The 25,256-nt window shown below is 38.6% G+C and overlaps 1 protein-coding gene across 9 annotated transcripts in view; it reads right to left on the reverse strand.

Moving 5' to 3' along the window:
- Nucleotides 1–25,256, reverse strand: part of GPATCH8 (G-patch domain containing 8) — a 103,168-nt gene that overhangs the window by 6,472 nt on the left and 71,440 nt on the right. For 8 of the 9 annotated variants that reach the window (XM_045044730.1, XM_045044732.1, XM_045044735.1 and 5 more), the window contains 4 exons: nucleotides 18,018–18,161; nucleotides 15,229–15,265; nucleotides 4,817–4,866; nucleotides 3,521–3,651 (listed from right to left, as the gene is read on the reverse strand). In XM_045044730.1, the coding sequence (XP_044900665.1) occupies nucleotides 3,521–3,651; nucleotides 4,817–4,866; nucleotides 15,229–15,265; nucleotides 18,018–18,161 (362 nt within the window). The remainder of the gene's footprint in view (nucleotides 1–3,520; nucleotides 3,652–4,816; nucleotides 4,867–15,228; nucleotides 15,266–18,017; nucleotides 18,162–25,256) is intronic. The other variant, XM_003996988.6, reaches the window with a different exon arrangement.

A 25,256-nucleotide genomic window follows, 5' to 3' on the forward strand; every position in this document is an offset into this window, starting at 1 on the left:
CCCAGGGCCAGCCAGTTAATACTATCTCTTCCTAAGCTGTCTAGAATTTAAAAAGTAAAGCTTTATTACACAATTCAAATAGTCTGTCATTACCACCTGGTACAGCTGACCCATCCTGTATTTGTTCTCATTTCTTTTTTAAGTTTATTTATTTTGTTAGGTAATCTCTACACCCAATGTGGGGCTTGAAGATCAAGCGTTGTGTGCTCTTCTGACTGAGCCAGCCAGGCACTCCTGTTCTCATTTCTTACTGAATCATCCCACCCATCAGTATGCCATCAAATGGGTGGCTGAACATCTATTCACAAAGATTGTATTTCATTCAGCTCAAAAACCCCTCTAATTTCCTCTGTGTTTTCAAATTATACTTTTTTTTTTTTTAAGTATATTCATTTATTTTGAGAGAAAGAGTGAGCATTGAGTGGGGCAGGGGCAGAGAGAGGAGAGAGAATTCCAAGAAGGCTCCACACTGTCAGCACAGAGCCTGATTCGAGGCTAGGACCCACATGACTTGAGCCAAGATCAAGACTGGACGCTTAACCGACTGAGTCACTCAGTTGCTCCTTAAATTTTACTTTTTAAAATGTGGATATTTTCTGAGTTTATCACAGTCAGAAACTTCCACTGTGTTACTCTATGGTAGTAGTCTCTGGTTAGTATGTCTGGCATTTGCTTTGGTTTTTTGATTTCTGGACATTCTGTACAATGATCATGATGCTACCAAACACTTTCTCAGCTCTGAAAAAAGGAACACAGAGAAGCCTCAAAGCCAGTGTTTTAAACTCATGTCATGTCTGAAATTTTTACAGGGTGCGGACTATACACTTGAGGTACCTTTCAAGCCAAACTTAAGGTAAACTTATCAGGTATCTATTTAGATGAAGTCTTGTTATCTGATCCCTAGCTACAAGCTATCCTAAATTCAGGGACTACATATATTTGGATGATATGTTATCCCTTGTTCTCTAAAAACTCTTGCTAATGAAAGACAGGAACCCAAAAGATTTAGATAGCAAGAGACACGCTGTGCCACGAAACCTACCTCATGGCAAAGAGACCCTCTAGGTGAATAAGAAGGGATCTTATTTTGTTCTTTTGCTTACTCTTTACCATGTTAATTCAATAATACATATGATGGGGTCATGCATTATTAATTCTGGGACAATGAAATACCTGATGATTGGTCAAACCTTCTTTTATTCTCCCAAGAGATTACTTGGTCATCTTTTAACTGTTTGCTTATGAAACTGACAACTACCAAGACATTTCTGAAGAAAAACATGTATTAAAATATGTCCTAAATTAGAAAATGACCTGGTATATACTTTTTGAGAAGATAGCTTTGTGATATGCCCAAGAGTAACATGTTACTATATAAAAAGCTGCCCAAAGAAGGAATCAGAACCAGTTTATAGGCAGTTTAACTCAACATTAGAGCTCAGCAGTTAATTCTGTTTCACAACTTATACTATGTGTTCTCTCCCTTCCTTCTTTTTCCAAAACACTCAGAGAAGTAAGTAAAAAAAGGATCCAGAGACAAAATGAACCTAGTAAGTCCAGGAACTTGGTATCTGTGGCCCCAATTGGCTGTAAACTTTTAAAAACCATAGTCAGGGGCGCCTGGGTGGCTCAGTCGGTTAAACGTCCGACTTCAGCTCAGGTCACGATCTCGCGGTCCGCGGGTTCGAGCCCCACGTCGGGCTCTGGGCTGATGGCTCAGAGCCTGGAGCCTGCTTCCGGTTCTGTGTCTCCCTCTCTCTCTGCCCCTCCCCCGTTCATGCTGTGTCTCTCTCTGTCTCAAAAATAAACGTTAAAAAAACAAAAAACAAAAAACATAGTCATAGTTTCTTTCTACTGTAACCGGTTACTCCCTTTGATCCTGGACAGCCATTAAAAACAAACATGGGGGGCACCTAGGTGGCACAGTCGGTTAAGCGTCTGACTCTTGATCTTGGCTCAGGTCATGATCTCATGGTTCATGAGTTCAGCCCCACATCGCGCTCTGCGCTGACAGTGCGAAGCCTGCTTGGATTCTGTCTGCCTTCTCTCTGCTCCTCCCCTGCTTGTGCTCTCAAAATAAATAAACTTGGAAACAAACAAACAAACAAACAAACAAACAAACAAACATGGGGGCCTAAGTCTTTCTGATCAGGGCACATACTGCATGAATCCTCAGATGCTTTGGGTCCCCAAAGTCTAGTTGCTTGGAAATTCCGCCCCAGGTGGGGTAAATTCCACCTAAGGCTAAATACCAGCTCCCAAGTTGATAATCATCAAGAACCATGAAGGAAGATTAAAAAGAACACTCAAGAAGGTAGGAACCTGCAGAGAAATAAATGGATAGAATACTTAGGTTTTAGTGGTTATTACTAACTGTATAGTACTTAAAAGGAAGTTATAACACTTGAATCTTTGCGCCAGTACTTTTTAGCTATAAAACAGAATACTGTAATATATGTGCTTTTTTACAGAAGAATGCTGAAAAATGGGAAAAATACTTGTAGAATTTATCGATTTACTGAGTATCTTCTATGGCATGGCACTCTAAGGCCTTTTTTTTTTTTCTTTTGAGAGAGAGAGAGAGAGAGAGAGAGAAAGAGAATGAACATGAGCAGGGGAGAGGGGCAGAGGGAGAAAGAGAATTTTAAGCAGGCTCCATGCCCAGTGTGGAGCCTAATGTGAGGCTTGATTTCACAACTATGAGATCATGACCTGAGCTGAAATCAAGAGTTGGACACTTAACTGACAGAGCCACCCAGGCTCCCCTATAATGCACTTTTGATGAAAAGATAATCACTCCTCACAACTGTAAGAGGTAAATTGTTACTATTATCATCTCCATTTTACAGATAAGGAAACTGAGGCATAGAGCTTAGATAACTAAGGTTGGACAGAAGGTAGGATAGGGCCTCAGAAGTGCATATTCTTCATCAGTATATTACACTCTAATTACAGATATGCTTTCAGTTTGAAAGAAAGATACACTAATTAGTATTGTAATTCCTTTTTTATTTTTTTGACAGGAAGAGTGAGCAGGAGGGAGGGGCAGAGGGAGAAGGAGAGAGAGAATCTTAAGCAGGCTCCATGCCTAGCACAGAGCCCCACAAGGGGCTTGATCTCACAACTGTGAGATCATGACCTTAGTTGAAATCAAGAGTCAGATGCTTAACCAACTGAGCCACCCAGGTGCCCCAAGGGTTATAATTCTTAAATCTTAAATTATAATCTAAAATCTTAAGGATTATAACTATCTGTAGAACCCTCTGGGAGAAAATATCCTCAGGGTGCCTGAGTGGCTCAGTCAGTTAAGTATCTGACTCGTGACTTTTAGCTCAGGTTATGATCTCACAGTTCGTGAGTTTGAGCCCCACAGAGGGCTCTGTGCTGACAGTGCAGAGCCTGCTTGGGATTCTGTCTCCCTCTCTCTCTGTCCTTCCCTGTCGTGCTCTCTCAAAAAAATAAATAAAAATAAAAACTCGAGAGGAAAAAAAAAAAAGAAAATAAAGGAACATATCCTCACCATTCAGCTTGTTTCCTTTGCTCAGCCAATTCATGGAGCCGCCGAAGGGCTTTTTCCTGTTTCTTCTCATCTTTGCGGGATCTTGAAGAGACATTTCGAGCAAACTCTCTCTGCTTGAGATCTTTCAATCTCTGGTGTAACAACAACAACAACAACAAACAAAAACAAAGGGAACAGAGGGTGGGTGATTTAGAATAATTTGGGGATCCTGAAAACAAGGCCTTTAGAATATTTACCCTCAATCAATGGTTATAGTGCTAGCGTAGAACACACTGTTTAATACTCTCAGTAACTGAAACCACAATGGCAGATTACTTTGGATAAAACACTTGGAGTACCTGCATTTTCTAATTAGGACAGCATACCATTTACTTTACTGGGCAAAATTAAATGTTTTCAGATACAACAAGCACATTTTAGAACATTAGGAGGAAAAAAAAGGGACTATTTAATCACCTGCTCCTCCAGGATGCAAAACTAAACAAACAGAACATGAGATAAATTGTAATAACACAAGCCAAAGAGAACAGAAAGGGGTTAGGCTAGTACAGAAAATTACCCAGGAGTAAGATCTTAAAAAGCAATGTACAGCTTACATGGGGAGGTTATGTGAATCAAAACAAATAGAAAGCATACTTTTATTTCACCATAAAAAGGTGCTATTTCTTTTCAGCATGAAGTTTTCCTGTGACTATCACACAAACCATCTTCCAATGCTAGCATGTTCAGAGCTCACCAGTCTGACCACTTGCGTCTGGTCAGTCTGCTGAAATTAGAGTAATATGTATAGCTTTTCCATTCCTTCATGGCCCTGAGAGGAACATCCAGGGGATGAGGAGAGAACAGAGATAAGTCAAAGGATTTATTACTTAAAATCCTGATAAAAGAATGAATCTTTTATTCTCAGAAACTAGTATATAATTTTCCTTAAAACAAAACAAAACAACAACCAAAAAAGAACAGTGCTGATGACACACTGGTGACAAAGTCCAGACATATCTGCAATGAAGACAGAACTAAAATTATTTCCAACACACTAGATAATATAAAAAACAAACCAAAACAAAACACATACATTAGCCTATGCTTTTACAATAGCATTAGGAAAAGGAATTTGACCCGATATAAAGTGGACATTGCTTTGTGGAAGGGCATGATGTTCAACAGACAGAGGAATTTTCATATCTAATATTTATGAAATGTGTTTTGAATATTTTTGAATTGGGAAGGGAAAAGGGTGGAAAGACACACACAAAAAAAGATATACAGCTAAAGACACTAGTAGAAAAAACTCACTCTTGTGATCTGGGCTCCCAAATTAGAAGGATTTGCTTTCAATACATCAGCTGAAAATGTCACATCACAAAGAAAAAAAAGTAAAAATAAAACAAGAGTGGAAGAGAAAAAAAAAATAAAGCAAGCATTACTACACAGGCTCTCTTAGTGAATCTGCAAACTATTATACTGAACAATCAGGGACAAAGCCATCAACTCTAAAAGGGTGGGGGAGAGGGAAGCACCTGTACAACACATATATGTGTACATACACAGAGACTGACACAGTAATAATCTCTCCGGATACATGGACCTGTCTACATTCAGGAAAAATAGTTAACAGAACTTCAGGAAAAGACCACTGCTACCTAGAAACCGTCTATCTTATTTTCATTTACCTTTATTTTGGGAATGTTCAAGTAACCAACAGCTGGCAGAATGTTTTCCTAAAGCTGGCTATCCAGAATTAAGAATTTTATAAAAACCACTTCAAGACGGTGGATCAACTATCTTGAATAAATATGAATTCCAGTTTCTTCCTTTCAAGGAGAATGAGACAGAAAGAGCCTGTCAGGACTATTGTATCATTATTTCAGGCTACAAACTTAGTTTTTTTCTGCCCCAAACATTTACCAGGCGCTCTAGCCAAAATTTAAATAGAACATATGTTTTTCTCATATCTGCCATCTTCACTCCAGCCACCCTATAGGCCTGCAAAATTTCCCAGTGCCTGGTCATTTCCTTCCTTCCTACAAATATTTGATTACTTTTAGGAGTTATTTCCCAAACTACAGGATACTTTCTAGAAGAATGAGCATTTTATCAAAGCCTGGAGTTTCCAAGCTAAATCAGACAGAGGTTAGGCTTTCCAATCATTCAGCAACCACTTGGTGCAACCTTGAAGTTGAAGGGATAAGACTATGTCCACATCATCCTGAAGACGCTGTATCTCAAATTCTTACCATAACATAATTGGAGGTAGGGAGGGATGAAAATGGGATGAGGTCAGTAAAACAAATCTGAGTGCAGCCCCATTCTAGGTGAAGCTATACACCAAACAGAGTGTAGCAAACATTCCTAAATCACCTTTACAAACTTTAAAGTCTCAAATGTAAAATTGGGAACCCCAGAGTTCTAACCCAAACCTTAGAGATAGGGCTTGGCAACTCTCCCAAACCCAAAATGTATGTTTGAGGTCTTTCAGGTGAGGGTATTTTGATGATAAAAACAGATTCTACCCAAGGTCAGACTAAATCCCCCTCCAAAGTCTTTACTGATACCTCATAAAATTTTTTTCTTCTTTCTGAACTTAGTATTTTGTTAAGTACTCATCTAGCAACCATCATACTTTGCTCTGTCTATACTTATTCTTGCCTTTCAGAAAAGCAGTATGTGTAAAGTTTGAGTCAGAAAGACTTGTGTTCAAATCCATTAATTACCAAGCAAGTGATGATTTCATCTCTATGAGCTCGTTTCCCCCATGAAAAAAATAGGGCCATTCTAGCAGGTTTATGAGGTTAAGTGTCAAAATAAATATAAAGCACTTTATGTATCAAAATTGTTCAATACTGGGGCAACTGGGTGGCTCAGTTGGTTAAACATCCGACTTCAGCTCAGGTCATGATCTCGCAGTTTGTGAGTTTGAGCCCCATATTGGGCTCTGGGCTGACAGCTCAGAGCCTGGAACCTGCTTTTGATTCTGTGTCTTCCTCTCTCTCTCTGCCCACCCCACCCTGCTCACACTCTCTCCCTCTCTCTCAAACATAAATAAAAAAAAGTTCAATATTGTCTCTGTTCTTTTATTTGGGGCAGAGACTGTAGCTGTTTTTTTAAACTTCACTTTTATTTATTTTTTTAAGTAATCTCCACACCCAATGTGGGGCTTGAATTCACAACCTCGAGATGAAGAGTCACATTCTTTATCAGCTGAGCCCCTCCTTTAAAAATTTTTATTTTAAAAACAATCTCTACACTCAATGTGGGGCTCACGTAGCTGATCTTTGTAATCAACACTGTAGTGCACAGAACAGTAGTTAAGTCTACAGAAAGCATCTGGGAAATGCTTGGTGAGTAATTTGGCTGAAACACTGGATCCTTGATTTTTCCCCAAATAAATTCTTTACCACTTGTAGAAAAGTTTGATAAATATTTTCCTATCTCTATTAGGGAAATAGTCAAGTTATATGAGATATATGGTTTTCCTAGCTATTACTCTCATCCAGCAAGAAGTCTCATTCTTTAGAGAATCAAAAAGCCTAAAATGTTAAGCCCCTTACTTCTGGACAGAATTAGGCCATGGGTGCCTGGATGGCTCAGTTGGTACAGCATACCACTCTTGATGTCAGGGTCATGAGTTTGAGCCCTATGTTAGGTGTGGAGATTACTTAAAATAAAATTAAAAAAAAAAAAAAGAATTAGGTCAAATGGCAAAAAGGATATCAGAAAGTTCTCAATTTCCTATGTAAAAAGTAATTTAAAAAATTTAAGTTCATTTATTTTGAGAGAAACAGGGACAGCACAAGCAGGGGAAGGGGGGGGAGGGAGGGGAGGGAGGGAGGGAGAGAGAGAGAGAGAGAGAGAGAGAGGGAGGGAGGGGGGGAGGGAGGGAGGGAATCCCAAGCAGGCTCCATGCTGCCAGCATAGAGCCTGATGTGGCGCTCGAACCCAGGAAGTCGTGAGATCATGACCTGGGCTGAAACCAAGAGCTGGACACTTAACAGACTGAGCCACCCAGGTGCTCCTAAAAAGTAATTTTTATAAAGGCAAAAGTCCCTAATTCAGAGTCAGGTTTTCCAGAGTTGGTTATTTTAGTCCATGGAAAAGCCTGGCGTATTTGCAACTAAATGCTCATATGAAATTCTGTGTCCCGTACTTTTACTTTCCTCTTAAATTCTAAAGAGGAACACAACTTCAGGTAACTTCTTCAAGGTGAGAACAGAGGAGCAACATACCTGCCTGTCAAAGAAGAGACAGAGCTCGAGGTGCCTGGCTGGCTCAGTCGGTTTAATGTCCGACTTCACCTCAGGTCATGATTGCATGGTTCGTGGGTTATGGCCCCACATCGGGCTCTGTGCTGACAGCTCAGAGCCTGGAGCCTGCTTCGGATTGTGTCTCCCTCTCTCCCTGCCCCTCCCTGACTCATTCTCTGTGTCTCTGTCTCTCAAAAATAAATAAATGTTAAAAAAAAAAAGTTTTCTTTTCATGTTTATTATTTTTTTTAGAGAGAGAGCGAGACAGAGCATGAGCAGGGAAGGGGCGGGGAGACACAGAGTCCGAAGCAGGCTCCAGGCTCTGAGCTGTCATCACAGAGCCCCAATGCGGGACTCGAACTCACAGACTGTGAGATCATGACCTGAGCTGAAGTCGGACACTCAACCGACTGAGCCACCTAGGTGCCCCCTCCCCCAATTTTTTTTAAATGAAGAGACAGAGCTTATGCAAGGAAAAATATTTATTGACGTGTCATCAATCCAAACACTTTTCAAAGGCCAAGCAAATTCCATTCCATACGTAAAAATTCAAGTTAGACTACTCCAAACTGGGATACAGTCTGATCTGAATGGATATAAGTAATCATTTAAGCTAACTCCAAAGCTACTATGTCCTTGTCTCTGAAAATTATAAATTATGCCTTCTGAAGTATTGCTAGTAAATTTGTTTCTTCACTGAACTATTTAAGCTTATTAGTAACAATTTAAGTCATATAATACATTTTTCAGCTGGGCAGAACTTCATTCAAGGTAAAGGAGACTGAACCCCATTCAAAATCAAAGGGTTTGAAGATCCTGTTCTGAAAAACCAATGGCATGTTTCCAAAAAAGCATATACATTTGTGGCATAGAACACAGTGGCCATTTCTTTCTCACTGATTCTCAATCACATGGTCGCTGTAGTTTCCATTAAATTTCCCAAAGACCAATATAGGGAGAGACCTTAAGAAATAATCCAGCGCTTGAAATACCCACCCACATAACCATGTTCTTTGTGCTAAAGACCACTTCAATGTAAAGGACATTCCAGTTCTTTTTTTTTTTTTAATTTTTTTTTAACGTTTATTTATTTTTGAGACAGAGACAGAGCATGAACGGGGGAGGGGCAGAGAGAGAGGGAGACACAGAATCTGAAACAGGCTCCAGGCTCTGAGCCATCAGCACAGAGCCTGACTCGGGGCTTGAACTCACGAACCGCGAGATCATGACCTGAGCAGAAGTCGGACACGTAACCGACTGAGCCACCCAGGCGCCCCCGGACATTCCAGTTCTTAAAACGCAGCTTAAATAGCACTGTGTTGGCAGCAAAATATCTACTCCACGATTACCCAACTCTGCAAACTCCTGCACCACTACCCAACTCTGAACAAATTAAACCAGAGAATTGAGAATCTGGTAAATCTTACCAGATTTTTAATGTGAGTGATAAATTTGCCCACACTATCAATAATGTGGAGTGTGACCAGCAAGGAGTGGCATGGCATTTGACCTGGGAATGAATGAGACAAAGATACATCTGCACATAATTTTCCCTAATAACAAAATAAGCTTTTGAATTAATAAAATATTTGTTATCTTTTGGTACTACTCTTTTCTAACAAAAACTGATGCTAGAAGTTTATATTTGGGTATATTCTACTAGGAATAAATCTGATTATTCTTTTTCTCAAGTATTTTAAATCTTTTATCTCAATTTAAAGAAACATGCTATTATTTCCAGATGAGGGGAATTTCAGACATCAAAAAACAGGCAGAGTATTTCCTACTGCCACTAACAATCCTATGTTCTAATATTTACTGAACTCTCAAGAGAAAACCTGATTTTGTCTCTGTAGGGTCAAAAGACTGTCCACGGTTTCTTCTCACCAACAACAACGCTCCTCTCCCAGAACAGAGACTAAAGCTTAGTCTTTGTAACTAACCCTGCAATGCACATACAGTTGTCTATGGCACAAGAGATGCTCAATAACTTATTTCAGTTTTAAAATAAATCGGGAGAAGGAACACATCTAAATACTTCATGTATTATCTGTTGATAATGAACAGTGACAGGGAATAGTAAAGAAACTGTACTGCAATCTCTTTTTCTAAGTATAATCGACCTTTTTTTTTTTTAAAGTAAATCTCCACACCCATATGGGGCTCAAACTCACAACCCCAAGATCAAGAGTTGCACGCTCCACCAAGTGAGCCAGCCAGGTGTCCCTAATTCGGCTTTCTCTGAACCTCAACCACTTTCTTTCCCCTATGTCAACAATCCTGCATACCCCAAATCCATAGCCTCTTCTCCCCACCATTTCCTGCCTCTCTTTCACAACACAACATTAATCTCCTCTCCCTTCCCAAACTGGAGTAATCACGCTCTAGCTATTACGTGGCCAGGTTACCTGGGTGCAAGTCTTGGTATTTGATGCTTCTGAATGAGACCATCCAGAACATCACCATGTGGTGAAGAAGGAAAAGTACCAGGAAAGAACACAGAAAGCCTCAGCATTCAACTACTCAGGGAAGGAAGATTACAGTTGAATGGTTAAGGAAACCAAGTTACTGGACATTGGATGTAAAGTCTTTCTTTTTAGCACATGTTTATCAGTAAGTGATGAAAATAAATTTTATTCAGTAACAGAGAAAACTAAACATTAATGCCGACTATAGATACTGAAAAAAATCAGAGGGAAATACAGAAGTAGTCATTCTTTTTGCTAAGAGTAGTCCTAATTAGTCATTTATGACAATACTTATCATTTGGTGAATATCAAATTAATACGTCATAAAATTATTGTTAAATACTTGCTTTGGTATTTTCAGAAGTCAGCAAAAAGCCTTCAAAGTGTGGTATATTTTTACAGTACCAAGCTGTGCCTGCTGTAACATGTTTTTTTCACATACATGTATGTATATGTACATACAGTCACCATCACCAAAATTTAAGCTGGATGAGATTAAAAAAATAATTTTATTGAGATACAATTCACATAGCATAAAATTCACCCATTTAAAGTGTAAAATTTGGTGGGTTTATCAGAGCTATGCAATCATCACTACTAATTTTAGTTAGAACATTTCCATTACCCTCTAAAGAAACTCCATGCTCATGAGCAGTCACTCCCTATTACTCCTTTCTACACAGTCCCTGGAAACCTAACATATGTTCTCTATAGATATGATTATTCTAGACTTTCCATGTAAATAAAATCACGCAATATGGGGGTCTTTGCGACTGGTTTCTTTCACTTCGCGTAATATTTTCAAGACTTGTGCATGTTGTGTTTATCACTAAGTCATTCCTTTTTATTGCTAAATAACATTCCATGGTATGGATATACCACATTTTGTTTGTCCATTCATCAGTTGTTGGATATATGCACTGTTTCCACTTCTGGGGTACTATTAATAACGCTGCTATGAACAATCTTATGCAAATTTTTGTGTGGACACATATTTTCATTTTTCAAGGGTATACACTGGTCATATGGTAACTCTATATTTAACATTTTGAGGAACTGCCAAACTGTTTCCCAGAGGGGCTACACCATTTTACAATTCCACTAGCAATGTAGGAGTAATCCAGTTTTTCCATCTCCTCTCCAACATATGTTACGATGTCTTTTTAACTTTGGCCATCCTAATATGTGTGAAGTGGTAAACTACTGTGGTTTTGTGGATAATGAGTTTTAAATATAACTATATAGGGGTGCCTGGGTGGCTCAGTTGGTTAAACATCCACCTCTTGATTTCGGCTCCAGTCATGTTCTCACAGTTCATGAGTTCAAGCTCTACACTGGGTTCTGCTCTGACAGTGTGGAGCCTGCTTGGGATTCTCTCTCTCCCTCTTTCTCTGTCCCTCCCCTGCTCGCATTTGCTCTTTCTCTCAACATAAATGAATCAAAACTTAAAAAAAATAGATACAACTATATAGCCCTCAAAATCATATCTGGAGGCAAAGGTTTGACCTCTTTGTAAAATTTAAAGGAGCATAATTCATAAGACCTGCTTAGGCCTAAAGCAAATGCAATAGCAGCATCTCAGTTCAGAGCTCTCTTTTCAGGACTGTCACTCACAGACTATCATTATTTCTTAGGTTGCTTTACCTTTTCAGACTCCAACAGAACATACAGCCTCATATATGAATCTCCACCACAATGTATCACTGTAATAAATGTAAATGTGCAGGGCCAGAAAACAGGTTGAAAACTGTAGAATATAAGGTAGAATCATTTTAATTCATATTGGGAATGTGTATCAAAATGAAGAACAGAGTGGGGCGCCTGGGTGGCGCAGTCGGTTAAGCGTCCGACTTCAGCCAGGTCACGATCTCGCGGTCCGTGAGTTTGAGCCCCACGTCGGGCTCTGGGCTGATGGCTCAGAGCCTGGAGCCTGTTTCCGATTCTGTGTCTCCCTCTCTCTCTGCCCCTCCCCCGTTCATGCTCTGTCTCTCTCTGTCCCCAAAATAAATAAACGTTGAAAAAAAATTAAAAAAAAAAAAAAAATGAAGAACAGAGTTAGAAATTCCCAGGCAGAGAATACAGAGTTTACCAGCAAATGAAGTTCCCAAAGGGTCTGTTTAGGGTTACCCCTGCCTGCTCACAAAAGCTGATGGTTTCCCTAAACAGAAACAAGAATTTTCTAAGGTTAACTAGATTGTGATAGCTGGATTTAAGAAGTCTATTCCCAACAAGAGCAGAGACGGTGAGTACATAAGATTCAACAAGTGTACAGACTCAAAACATGCTCAGTTTTTGGAGGACTAGCCAAATAATGTCATTCTTTTATTAAGCAAAACAGTTCCAAAGAAAATAACACACAGCAGTAACAAACTTTGATCTTTCTGCTACAGGTTACTAAAATAAAACTACAATGTCTCAAGTTCTTAGGATGCATTCCTCTTCATATCTGCTTTGCTTCTCCAGGCATAATCTCTTCAGAAGCTAATTATGCTGTTTAAGTCAACATCTACAAAGCTTTGGGATTCATAAATACTTTACGGCTTTCCTAATCTATTTCACCTGTTTATAATAATCAATTTACGGTTTTCTAAGGATAAACACTCCAGAAACACATGAAATATAGATTATATGTGTAGATTATCTTCAGTAGTATCTAAGTGGTTTCGCTTCTATTATTATTATTATTATTATTATTATTATTATTATTATTATTATTATTATTATTTTCAAAGTAAGTTCTACGCCCCAATGTGGGGCTTGAACTCACAACACTGAGATCAAGAGGTGCATGCTCCACTGGCTGACCTGGCCAGGCACCCCTGTGGTTACACTTCTTTTAGAAGAGTTCAGTTTCTTTTGTATTTTAGCCCTAAAATTATTTCTCTCTTATTTACTTTTTATTGCCTTTTAAACATTTCCATTTGTGTTTCCCTTGCAATGAGTATCAAAGTAGCACTGAAGAAAGGGAACCCAGTCTGAAGCTCCTCAAACCTGTAGTGGCTTGCCAGAGGTCCAATTGGTTTTGATGTGCTTATTGTCCTGATGCCCCGTGTGCCAAGCACACAGAGGAGCAAATACAGTAGAATATCTTGAGGGGCAAAACTACAACAGTAAGCAGTGCAACTTCAAGTGGAGAGTGGCCAGTCCAAATCTGAATGAAGGCCATGTGAAGTCCAAAGATGATCATTCCTTCCATCACCAAGGAATTTCTCAGAAAATACTTCAACACAGAACCTATTTCATTTCTGAGTCATGAGGAAAACTAAGCCTTCTATTCCTTGGTAATACCAGATATACACAACAGTCAACGAAAAGTAAGCAATACTGCCCCAAAATAATTGTAACAGTTTAGACAGAGTTAACTAAATCACGCAGTCACAGATCCCATCGTGTACAATTCAGAACAGAGCAGTCATCGAGGGGTACTTACTATAGGCTTCATCTGTTTTAGTTCAGCTATTTAAAGCTCATAAAACCACTATTTTTACTGTTGAAACAGACCTTGGTATTAAATGAAACTTCAGTCTTTTCAAGAAACGTAAAAGGGGTTTTCACACTGAAGCTATTTTAGCAGGTTGAAAGCATTCTTTCCTCTGACCAAGACACTGATTCTTTCTAAAAAGAATTTCTCAAAGCTGCTAATTTATATGTACCAGATTTTGATAAACTGGACGCGACTACTGCAGATGGTTTTGAAATTGCAAAGAAGTTGGACCCAACACTTAAAGATGAATAAGGAGGCAGCTTTTCAATGTGCTGCTTCTCCACTGTCAATTAGAACCGTGTGTGTGGAGAGAAAAGGAAGGTCTGGGCCTGGGTCACAAACTCAAATGTTTAGAAGGATTTGGCAGTTAATATAGTGAATCACACAGGTTGATGTAAGAGACATCTAATTGAAGAGTGAGCATGTGACTTTCTAAAGAGATAGCAACTATTCAGCTTTAGCCAACTGTTATGTTGAAATGCAGGCCCAATGTTCTTAGGTATTTCAATTTTTCAAGATAAGACAAAGCCTGAATTATATAAAATCTCATTTTTAAAAGACAGAGAACCAATCAAAATTAAATGGGAAAAAGCTAACACTACAAAGACCAGACAAAATACATCTGTGGGACAATTTGTGACCTCTGGTTTATGTATTGGAGGCTGGTGAAGAGGACCCTTAGTGGCACAAATAAAAGAGAGTAAGATTGGGAGAATCGTGACTAGGTAGCAAGGCACCAAAGAAAGCAAAACAATAACAAAAAAAAACAGTGTTAAAATAAGGTACTATTATTACTGTGTTGCTACAAATTGACTTCTGGGAAACAATGTTCTTTGTAGTTTGAAATTTAGGCCCTCTGAAAAGCTCAACAAAATGGTTTCCATGATCATATCCACTAGTAGACATGTTTTTAGCTATGCAAAATAATCAAAGATGCAAGGAGGTAGAGATGACAAATGTTTAGTTTCAAAGTAACCTTAACTGTACTGTAATTAAGCCAAGAGGGATAGAAGATGGATACTAATGTTTATTAAGCTCTGAGGCATATTAGGACTAACTTACATAAAAAGGAATCACAGATTGGGCTAGCTTTTGAAGAATGGAGAGGACTACCCTTCAAAATGTATTGAAATTATCACCTTAAAATGAGAGTTAAACTGCTGAAAAGAGCCAAAATGTCTAATTAGCTTTTTCATCTTTAAAAAAGCTGGGTCTTCATATTTGCAGGTTAGTGACTTTCTTCACAAAAAACTTGGAAATTTTGAGAAAAACTAGTGAATAGGGAGAGGCACAGGATAACAACCCCCCAAAATCACCACAAAACGTGGGTGACCACACAGCCCTTTTTTGAGAGATTATTTGTGCTTAATAAAGATAAGGGCGTGTTCAGAATCCTGTCTATACTAGTTTTACCACTAACAGGATAGATTATTTCTCTGGAAATTTTAATAGTAAAAATTTGATGGAAGATGCAAACTAGGGATTACTAATATAGGGGTTGAATGTACTTACCTATTATCTCAGATTCATAATAATCCTGTGTGCCTTCCTGGAAGACAAGACAGGGTGTCTTTATGATTTTAGAGCATGAATTTGGAAAATGGTAGCTCCATTTGTATGGTAAGTTCATGTCCATCAAAGAGGAATGAAAAACAGGACATAGCTCCTCTTAGGGGTTATTTAGCTGTGTTGTACCAAGGGCAATTAAAGGCTCTTTAGAAATTCTAAGTAAAGGGAAGAGAACTACAAAAAAATTTAGTACTGTGCACTTTTTTGTTTATATATTTATAGCATTGTTTCAAGATTCTACTCTATCTGCACTAAGAGGGCAGTATAAAGAAAGATGAAAAAGCCTATGTTTCAACCAAATACAGAACACTCCGCCAAAACCAAAGAAAACAACAAACACACTACATTCATTCTTTTTTTAATACCTAAGATGGGCTTTTGAGCATGGTGAAGAAACAGGCTCACATGCATTCATTAACCATACCAGCTAAAGATTTCTTCCCAGACCAAGGACTGCAGACATTTTTCTATGTTAATGGAGAAAGGTAGTCCATAAGTTCCTTATAAGAAACCCTTAATTTTGTATTTTCATTTTTAAATGAAATGATAATCTAAAAAATATGAGTATTTGGGATCATCTAGATGAGTACTTTACAAATGTTTATAACATAACTAGGGACTTAAAATGACAGTGATTTGTTTGTACCAAGGAAAGGCCAAATGATTTTGCAATATCATATGTCTTTGAAAGTTTTTCAGTAGTCTTAATAGAACAGGGTTTCTCAACCTCAGCACTATTGACATTTTGGGCTAGGTATTCTGTGTTGCAAGGAGCTTTCCTGTGCATTGTAGGATATTTAGAAGCACCTCTACCCACTACGTGCCAGTATCACCATCTTCCTAATTGTGGCAATCAACAATGTCAAGTGTTCCCTAGAGGACAAAACTCCCCATGTGGAAAACCACTGCAACAGAGAGACATGGAGAGAGAATGAAGTCATCCCAAGATGCACAGAACAGACATGTCAAATTCAAATGAACCAGAGCTGTAACAATTACTACTACTCTCAAGTTGAAAGCAGCATCACTAAAACATTATCATCCCTCACATTAATGCTGTCGATGTGAATTTCACTAGTTCTGCATTTCTGCTCAGATTTCATTTGTAATTCTGTTGCTTGGATAGAATATTTTCCCTTAAAAAGCAATCTAAACATTGCTCAAGTCTGAATTATACTTTTCCTGGTTTATTTTTTTTTCTAATAGAAACTTTACTCAAGAGACTTCTCATCAACTAAAAATGTAACCTTTCTAAATGTCCTTTTGGTGCCTAAAGTTTCTTCTGGCGTCCTAATTTATCAGACAACTCTTTTTTTTTTTTTTAAAGTACGCTTTAAGCCCAACGTGGGGCCTGAACTCACGACCCTGAGATCAAGAGTCACATGCTCCACCGACTGAGCCAGCCAGGCGCCCCATCACAGACAATTTTGTCCCCCGTAGACAATTCTTAATTGAAGAAATTTTTAGAGCCCAAAAAGGTGGTTGTGTGTTTAGATGCTACAAGTCCTTCTCAATTCCATAAAAAATAACCCCCAAATTTGAATTATGTATACACTGAGAAGCCAGAAAAATTACTGGATAAGCAATATTTGCTGTTGTAACTCTTTCTTGACAGATGTTTCTTTGAAAAAGTAAAGTAACTCCAGTATATATCTTGTCCATATATATCCTCTGTATATTTCTCTTCTTCAAATTAAGCATTGTGTATTATCAAAAGCTGTCTTGAATACAATTCTATCAGTGGAAGCATCTTAAATTGGTTAGGTGTGGTTAAACATGAGAGAGATTGTTGCAAAAAGTGTAACAGTTTACAAACTATCCTTGTGCTAGTAAAGCTTAAAGCTTGCTCTTTACTTGTGCACTGAAATCTTATGGCTGGTTGAAAGATGAAGCAAAGGTATTAAAAAAAAAAGTTGGTTCAACAGATCCACTTAAGACAGCATTCCAGCAATGCTCATAAATCTTACAAGTTTAACAAATACAACTATTATGCCTTCAAAGACCTAGTAAATTCTGCTAAAATCACCCAACATCAAATGGCTCAAAATTATTCAATAAGCCAGAAATTTAAAGATCCATTTCTTTCTTCTAAAATCCCCCCTGGGCCACCTTCTTTATGCCAGTATCTAGTTAGGTACAATTTTATTTTCTAAGTCAGTGAAAGCAAAAAAGACTGCAAGGAAAGTATAATTCACTTTTTAGCAAGCTCTTCAACATGCAGCATCAGAGGTTTTTGTTAAAGTTAGGACAGCATCTAATTCTTTTTCCTTCTCAAGATTTATCTAGTTTCCAAGGTATACCAAATAACAAAATAACTTACTGATAGGAAATAGTAGCCAATAAAGCATGAACTCCTGTATATAGAAGATGAAGCACCCACAGTCTGGGATAACTATTCAAAGTTTAACATGTTCACAAAGAGAGAGAAAGGGAAATAAAACTCCTAGTGATCCTCAGTTGAACTACCAAATTAAATACAAATTCAGAAAATAATCAAAGCCAAAAACTTTATGCAAGATTTATGAAGCTCACAATTCTCTACATAAATTCTTGGAAGAGGGAGGTCTATGTCAGGACTTGTCACTGAAAAAAAAAAGTAAGTCAGATAGACCTCAGATAAAGACTGGCAGATATAAGAAACCATAGTCACCAAGATTTTTGGGGTACATTTATAAAATTCAATAATTCTAACAAATAAAGTATTGTTTTGCTAGCAAGCAACTATTCCTCACCTGCTTGTGTGCATGATCATAGGAGTTGATGTGGTTGTCAAATTCCTGATGTTTCTGATATTGCTTATCACAGAGTTCACAGTAAAAGTTGGCTCTGAGGTCTTCCAGTGCTTTGGCAATGGCCTTCTCTTTGTCAACATAATCCTGTAAGAACCACAAAATACAAACAAAAAATGAACTTAGAATTTTAAGTGAATGGTATAAAGACGGTTATTTAGCGGTACTAGCAAAAACTAGATGGAACACAAGTGGCAATTAGGTGGGTAATTTGTGTGTACTAATAGTTGTCTTCAAATAAACATTCAAAAGGAGTTCCATGTTTATTTATTTTTGAGAAAGAGAGACAGAGTGTGAGCAGGAGAGGGGCAGAGAAAGGGAGACGAAAGAGGATCCAAAGCTGGTTCCAGGCTCTGAGCTCTGTCAGCACAGAGCCCGATGCGGGGCTCAAACTCAGGAACCATGAGATCATGACTTGACCCGAAACCAGATGAGTAACTGACTGAACCACCCCAGTGGCCCCCCGCCCCCCCAAAAGAGTTTAATTTTACTTTGCCTTTTGGCATTATGGTGGCATCCCCTACTCCTACCTCTGGCTAAAAAAAAAAAAAAAACAAAACAAAAAACCAAGCAACCAGAAATGAGAAACAAACAAAATTTTTTGAATGTTTATTTTTTGAGAGAGAGAGAGAGCACAGCAGGGCAGGAGCAGAGAGAGAGGGAGACACAGAATCTGAAGCAGGCTCCAGGCTCTGAGCTGTCAGCAGAGTCAACACGGGGCTCGAACCCATGAACTTCAAGATCATGACCTAAGATGAAGTGGGATGCTTAACCAACTGAACCACCCAGACACCCCCAAAAAGAGTTTACTTTTACTTAAGCATATGGTGGCATCCCCTACTCCTACCCCTGGCTAAAAAACCCCCCAAACAACCAGAAATAAAAAACACAATTTGTACTGCAGTGTAAGGAACCATAGAAATATCCTCAAAAGAGGCAACAGAGGGGCGGCTGGGTGGCTTAGTCGGTTAAGCGTCCAACTTCGGCTCAGGTCATGATCTCGCAGTTTGTGAGTTCAAGCCCCACATCAGGCTCTGTGCTGACAGCTTGGAGCCTGGAGCCTGCTTCGGATTCTGTGTTTCCCTCTCTCTCTGCCCCTCCCCTGGTTATGCTCTGTCTCTCTCTCTCTCTCAAAAATAAATAAATGTTAAAAAAAAAAAAAAAGTAAAAAAAAAAAGAGGCAATAGAAAATAAAACAAATCAAATAACTGAAATTGGTATCAGGCTGTGATGGGCAAAGGCTCTCCTTAGGACATGTGGGTAGTGACACAGGAACTTGGGGTTTGAGCAAGATGGGGGAATAGATCACAGAAGCCTCATTAATAAATGAAAGAACCTGTGAGTGGGCTGGAGAGTACTTAAGACCTCTGCATCTTGGCAGAGGGAAAAAAAAATCCTCTCAGTGGGGCACCTAGGTGGCTCAGTAGGTTAAACATCTGCCTCTTGGTTTCTGCTCAGGTCCTGATCTCGAGGTTTTGCAAGTTCAGTCAGTAGAGCATGTGACTTGATCTCAGGGTAGTGAGTTCATGCCCCATGTTGGGCATGAAGCCTACTTAAAACAAAATAAAACAACAAAACATAAACAAAACAAAAAAACCTAGGCAGACTGCAGAAAGAACCAAATAAGAACTGTAAAAAATAAACCAAAAAATTAATCAGCTACCTAGAGGATGGATGAAAAAAACAGGCCAGATACACCTCAAAAAAGATGCAGTAGGGAAGTGAAAATGTTCTGGAATTAGACTGTATCAATGGTTGTACAAGCTTATGGAATATACTAAAAGCCACTTTAAAAAGATGAATTTTATAGTATTCAATTTATATGTCAATTTAAAAAAGATGTAGTAGGGGCGCCTGGGTGGCTCAGTGGGTTAAACGTCCGACTTCAGCTCAGGTCACGATCTCGCGGTCCGTGAGTTTGAGCCCCGCGTCGGGCTCTGGGCTGATGGCTCAGAGCCTGGAGCCTGCTTCCGATTCTGTGTCTCCCTCTGTCTCTGCCCCTCCCCCGTTTATGCTCTGTCTCTCTCTGTCTCAAAAATAATAAACGTTAAAAAAAAATTAAAAAAAAAAAAGATGTAGTAAACTAAAAGAGGTAGAAGTCAGTTTGAAATTACTTAGAATGAGGTACAGAGACAGATAATATGCAAGAGAGGTTTAGAAGCCACAGAGTATATAGTATTTACACATGTACAAGTGGAATCCCAGAAAAACAGGATAGCATAGATGAGAGAAAAATACTTGAAGATATAAAGGCTGAGAATTTTTCCAAACTAGTTAAAGACATAACTCCACAGATACAGGAAGCACAAAGTATACCACACAGGTTAAATAAAAATGTGCACCTAGATACACTGCAATGAAACTACAAAAGGACTAAAGACCATCAAATCCTAAGATACCCAGAAAAAACTTAAAGATTACCCACAATCAGTCTGACAGCAGACTCAAAAGCAATGTAAAGTAGAAGACCGTGTGCTTAGAGAAAATACATGTCACATGTATACCAAATGACCTATTTTTCAGAAGTGATTAAATTAAGGCATCTCCAGATAAAAAAGTTTTACCACCAAGAGATTCATTAAAAAGAACCTTCCTAGGGGCACCTGGGTGGCTCAGTCATTTGGGCATCCGACTTCAGCTCAGGTCATGATCTCGCGGTTCACAAGTTCGAGCCTTGCATCAGGCTCTGTGCTGACAGCTCAGAGCCTGGAACCTGCTTCGGATTCTGTGTCTCCCTCTCTCTCTGTTCCTCTCCTACTCACACGCCTGTCTCTCTCTCTCTCTCAAAAATGAATAAAAAGATTTTTTTTTAGGGGCGCCTGGGTGGCGCAGTCGGTTAAGCGTCCGACTTCAGCCAGGTCACGATCTCGCGGTCCGTGAGTTCGAGCCCCGCGTCGGGCTCTGGGCTGATGGCTCAGAGCCTGGAGCCTGTTTCCGATTCTGTGTCTCCCTCTCTCCCTGCCCCTCCCCCGTTCATGCTCTGTCTCTCTCTGTCCCAAAAATAAATAAAAACGTTGAAAAAAAAAATTAAAAAAAAAAAAAAAGATTTTTTTTAAATAAAAAAAAACCTTCCTAATAAAGCAGTATTTCTGAAATCATAGATTGTAATTCACCAGTAAGTCATGACATTAGTTTAGTAAATTATAGCAGGCACAGAAAAGGAAAAAAAAAACCCAAAAAACCAGAAAAATACAGAATATAGTTCACATAAGGGTAAATTCTGTCTTGTAAAACTTTTGTTTCAGTTGTAAGTGGTTGCAATATTAAACATATTTAATTACTGAGAGAGGGAGACAGCATGAGCAGGAAAGAGTCACAGTGGACAGGGAGTGAGAGAATTTTTTTTTAACTCTATTTTTTAAAATTTACATCCAAATTAGTTAGCATATAGTGCAACGATTTCAGTAGTTGATTCCTTAATGCCCCTTACCTATTTAGCCCACCCCGCCCCCACATCCCCTCTAGTAACTCTGTTCTCCATATTTAGGAGTCTCTTCTGTTTTGTCCCCCTCCGTGTTTTTATATTATTTTTGTTTCCCTTCCCTTATATTCATCTGTTTTGTCTCTTCAAGTCCTCATATGAGTGAAGTCATATATTTGTCCTTCTCTGACTAATTTTGCCTAGGATACTATCTCTAGTTCCATCCACGTAGTTGCAAATGGCAAGATTTCATTCTTTTTGATTGCTGAGTAATACTCCATTGTATATGTATACCACATCTTTATCCATTCATCCATCGATGGGACACTTGGGCTCTTTCCATACTTTGGCTATTGTTAATAGTGCTGCTATAAACATGGGGGTGCATGTGTCCCTTTGAAACAGCACATCTGTATCCCTTGGATAAATACCTAGTAGTGCAATTGCTGGGTCGTAGGGTAGTTCTAGTTTTAGTTTTTTGAGGAACCTCCATACTGTTTTCCAGAGTGGCTGCACCAGCTTGCATTCGCACCAACAATGCAAAAAGAGATCCTCTTTCTCCGCATCCTTGCCAACATCTGTTGTGGCCTGAGTTGTTAATGTTAGCCATTCTGACAGGTGTAAGGTGGTATCTCATTGGGGTTTTGATACGCATTTCCGTGATGAGTGATGTTAAGCATTGTTTCATGTGTCGGTTGGCCATCTGGATGTCTTCTTTGGAGAAGTGTCTATTCATGTCTTTTGCCCATTTCTTCACTGGATTATTTGTTTTTTGGGGGTTGAGTTTGGTAAGTTCTTTGTAGATTTTGGGTACTAACCCTTTATCTGATATGTTGTTTACAAATATCTTCTCCTATTCTGTCGGTTGCCTTTTAGTTTTGCTGATTGTTTCCTTTGCTGTGCAGAAGCTTTTTATTCTGATGACATCCTAGTAGTTCATTTTTGCGTTTCCCTTGCCTCCAGAGACATGTCGAGTAAGAAGTTGCTGCGGCCAAGATCAAAGAGGTTTTTGCCTCGAGGATCCTGATGGCTTCCTGTCTTACATTTAGGTCTTTCATCCATTTTGAGTTTATTTTTGTGTATGGTGTAAGAAAGTGGTCCAGGTTCATTCTTCTTCATGTCGCTGTCCAGTTTTCCCAGCACCACTTGCTGAAGAGACTGTCTTTATTTCATTGGATATTCTTTCCTGCCTTATCAAAGATTAGTTGGCCATACGTTTGTGGGTCCATTTCTGGGTTCTCTACTCTGTTCATTGATCTGAGTGTCTGTTCTTATGCCAGTACCATACTGTCTTGATGATTCCAGCTTTGTAGTATAGCTTGAAGTCTGGGATTGTGATGCCTCCTGCTTTGGTTTTCTTTTTCAAGATTGCTTTGGCTATTTAGGGTCTTTTCTGGTTCCACACAAATTTTAGGATTGTTCTAGCTCTGTGAAGACTGCTGGTGTTATTTTGATAGGTAGGGATTACATTGAATATGTAGATTGCTTTGGGTACTACCGACATTTTAACAACATTTGTTCTTCCTATCCAGGAGCATGGAATCTTTTCCCATTTTTTTGTGTCTTCATCAATTTCTTTCAGAAGCTTTCTATAGTTTTCAGTGTATAGACTTTCTACCTCTTTGGTTAGATTTATTCCTAGGTATTTTATGGTTTTGGGTGCAACTGTAAATGGGATCGATTCCTTGATTTCTCTTTCTGTTGCTTCATTGTTGGTGAATAGGAATGCAACTCATTTCTGTGCATTGATTGTATATCCTGCAACTTTGCTGAATTCATGAATCAGTTCTAGCAGTTTTTTGGTGGAATCTTTTGGGTTTTCCATATAGAGTATCATGTCATCTGCAAAGAGTGGAAGTTTGACCTTCTGGCCGATTTGGATGCCTTTCATTTCTTTGTGTTGTCTGGTTGCAGAGGCTAAGACTTCCAATACTATGTTGAATAACAGTGGCAAGAGTGGACATCCCTGTCTTGTTTCTGACCATAGGGGGAAAGCTGTCAGTTTTCCCCATTGAGGATGATATTAGCGTTGGGTTGTTCATATACGGCTTTTATGATCTCGAGGTATGATCCTTCTATCCCTACTTTCTTGAGGGTTTTTATCAAGAAAGGATGCTGTATTTTGTCAAATGCTTTCTCTGCATCTATTGAGAGGATCATATGGTTTTTGTCCTTTCTTTTATTGGATGTGATGAATCACGTTGATTGTTTTGCGGATATTGAACCAGCCCTGCATCCTAGGTATAAATCCCACTTGGTTGTGGTGAATAATTTTTTTAATGTATTGTTGGATCTGGTTGGCTAGCATCTTGTTGAGGATTTTTGCATGCATGTTCATCAGGGAAATTGGTCTATAGTTGTCCTTTTTAGTGGGGTGAGAGAGAATATCTTAAGCAGGCTCCACCCTGAGTGTAGAGCCCAAAGCGGGGTTCGATTCCATGACCCTGTGATCATGACCTGAGCCAAAATCAAGAGTCAGACACTCAACCAATCAAGCCACCCAGGCAGCCCTGTATTAAACATGTTTCTAACTGTGGACCTGAATGTCACGGTTTCCTTAAGAATATACTTTAGGGAAAAAGGAAAATGATGCCAGTAAAAAGGTCTGAAATACTGAAAGTAAATGGTAAGCAATAAAAATATATGATATATACACATACACACACACACACACACAATATATATAACAAAAACAAAAATATATTATAACAAAAATTATATATATACATATATATACATATATATATACACACACATATATACACATAATAACAAAAACAATACCTAGTTTGCAGGACTGAAAAAGGATAAAAAGCAAAATGCTAGCTGATATAGCCAAATGTAACAGAAGAGGGCATTCAAAGTTTAAATGTTCTCGAGTCCTTCTAATGAGATGGAGTTAACTTTAGACTTTGTTAAATTAAGCATAATTTAAACTCCCAAGGGTAATTATTAGAAGAGCAGAAATAGTGAAGGGAAAAAAATAAGAAAACTTCAATTTTATAAAGGTAAGACAGGACAGAAAAATCAGCAAAATATAAAGTAAAAAGGCAGATAAGAAATCACAAGAAATGTAAAGGTACTGGGACCCCTGGGTGGCTCAGTTGGTTAGGCGTCCAACTCTTCATCTTGGCTCAGGTCATGATCTCATGGTTTTGCTGAGTTCAAGCCCCATTTCAGGTTCCATACTGACAGCATCGAGCCTGCTTGGGATTCTCTCTCTCCCTCTCTCAAAATAAATACATAAACATAAAAAAAAAAAAAAAAAGAAAGAAAGAAAGAAAGAAAAAGAAAGAAATAAAAGAAAAAGAAAAAAGAAATGTAGATGTACTAAAAAAAAATCACCAGAAAAACAAAATCCAACTACATGTTGATCACAAGAGATATCCCCAAACTCAAGAAACAACTCAGAAAGTTGGAAGTTAAAGGACAGAAAAAGATATATGTTGGGCAAATACTAGCCAAAATAAAGCTGGAGCAACTATATCAATACTCAACTTAATTAACTTTTTTTCTTCTAAGTAATCTCTACAAGCAATGTGGGGCTTGAACTCCTGACCCCAAGATCAAGAGTCACATGCTCTACTCACTGAGCCAGCCAGGCACCCCATCTTTTTTTTTTTAGACTTTAAGGCAAAAGCATTACTTGAGACTGTGGCCAGTTATGGAATTAAATATTAAGAGGCTATTCTCCAAATAAGCTGCACTGCTAATCTGAAAAGCCAACACAGACATGTTGGTTATCCACTGGTCTTAATGAG

This window comes from Felis catus, chromosome E1, assembly GCF_018350175.1.
Source record: "Felis catus isolate Fca126 chromosome E1, F.catus_Fca126_mat1.0, whole genome shotgun sequence".
In the NCBI taxonomy this organism is placed as follows: Eukaryota; Metazoa; Chordata; class Mammalia; order Carnivora; family Felidae; genus Felis; species Felis catus.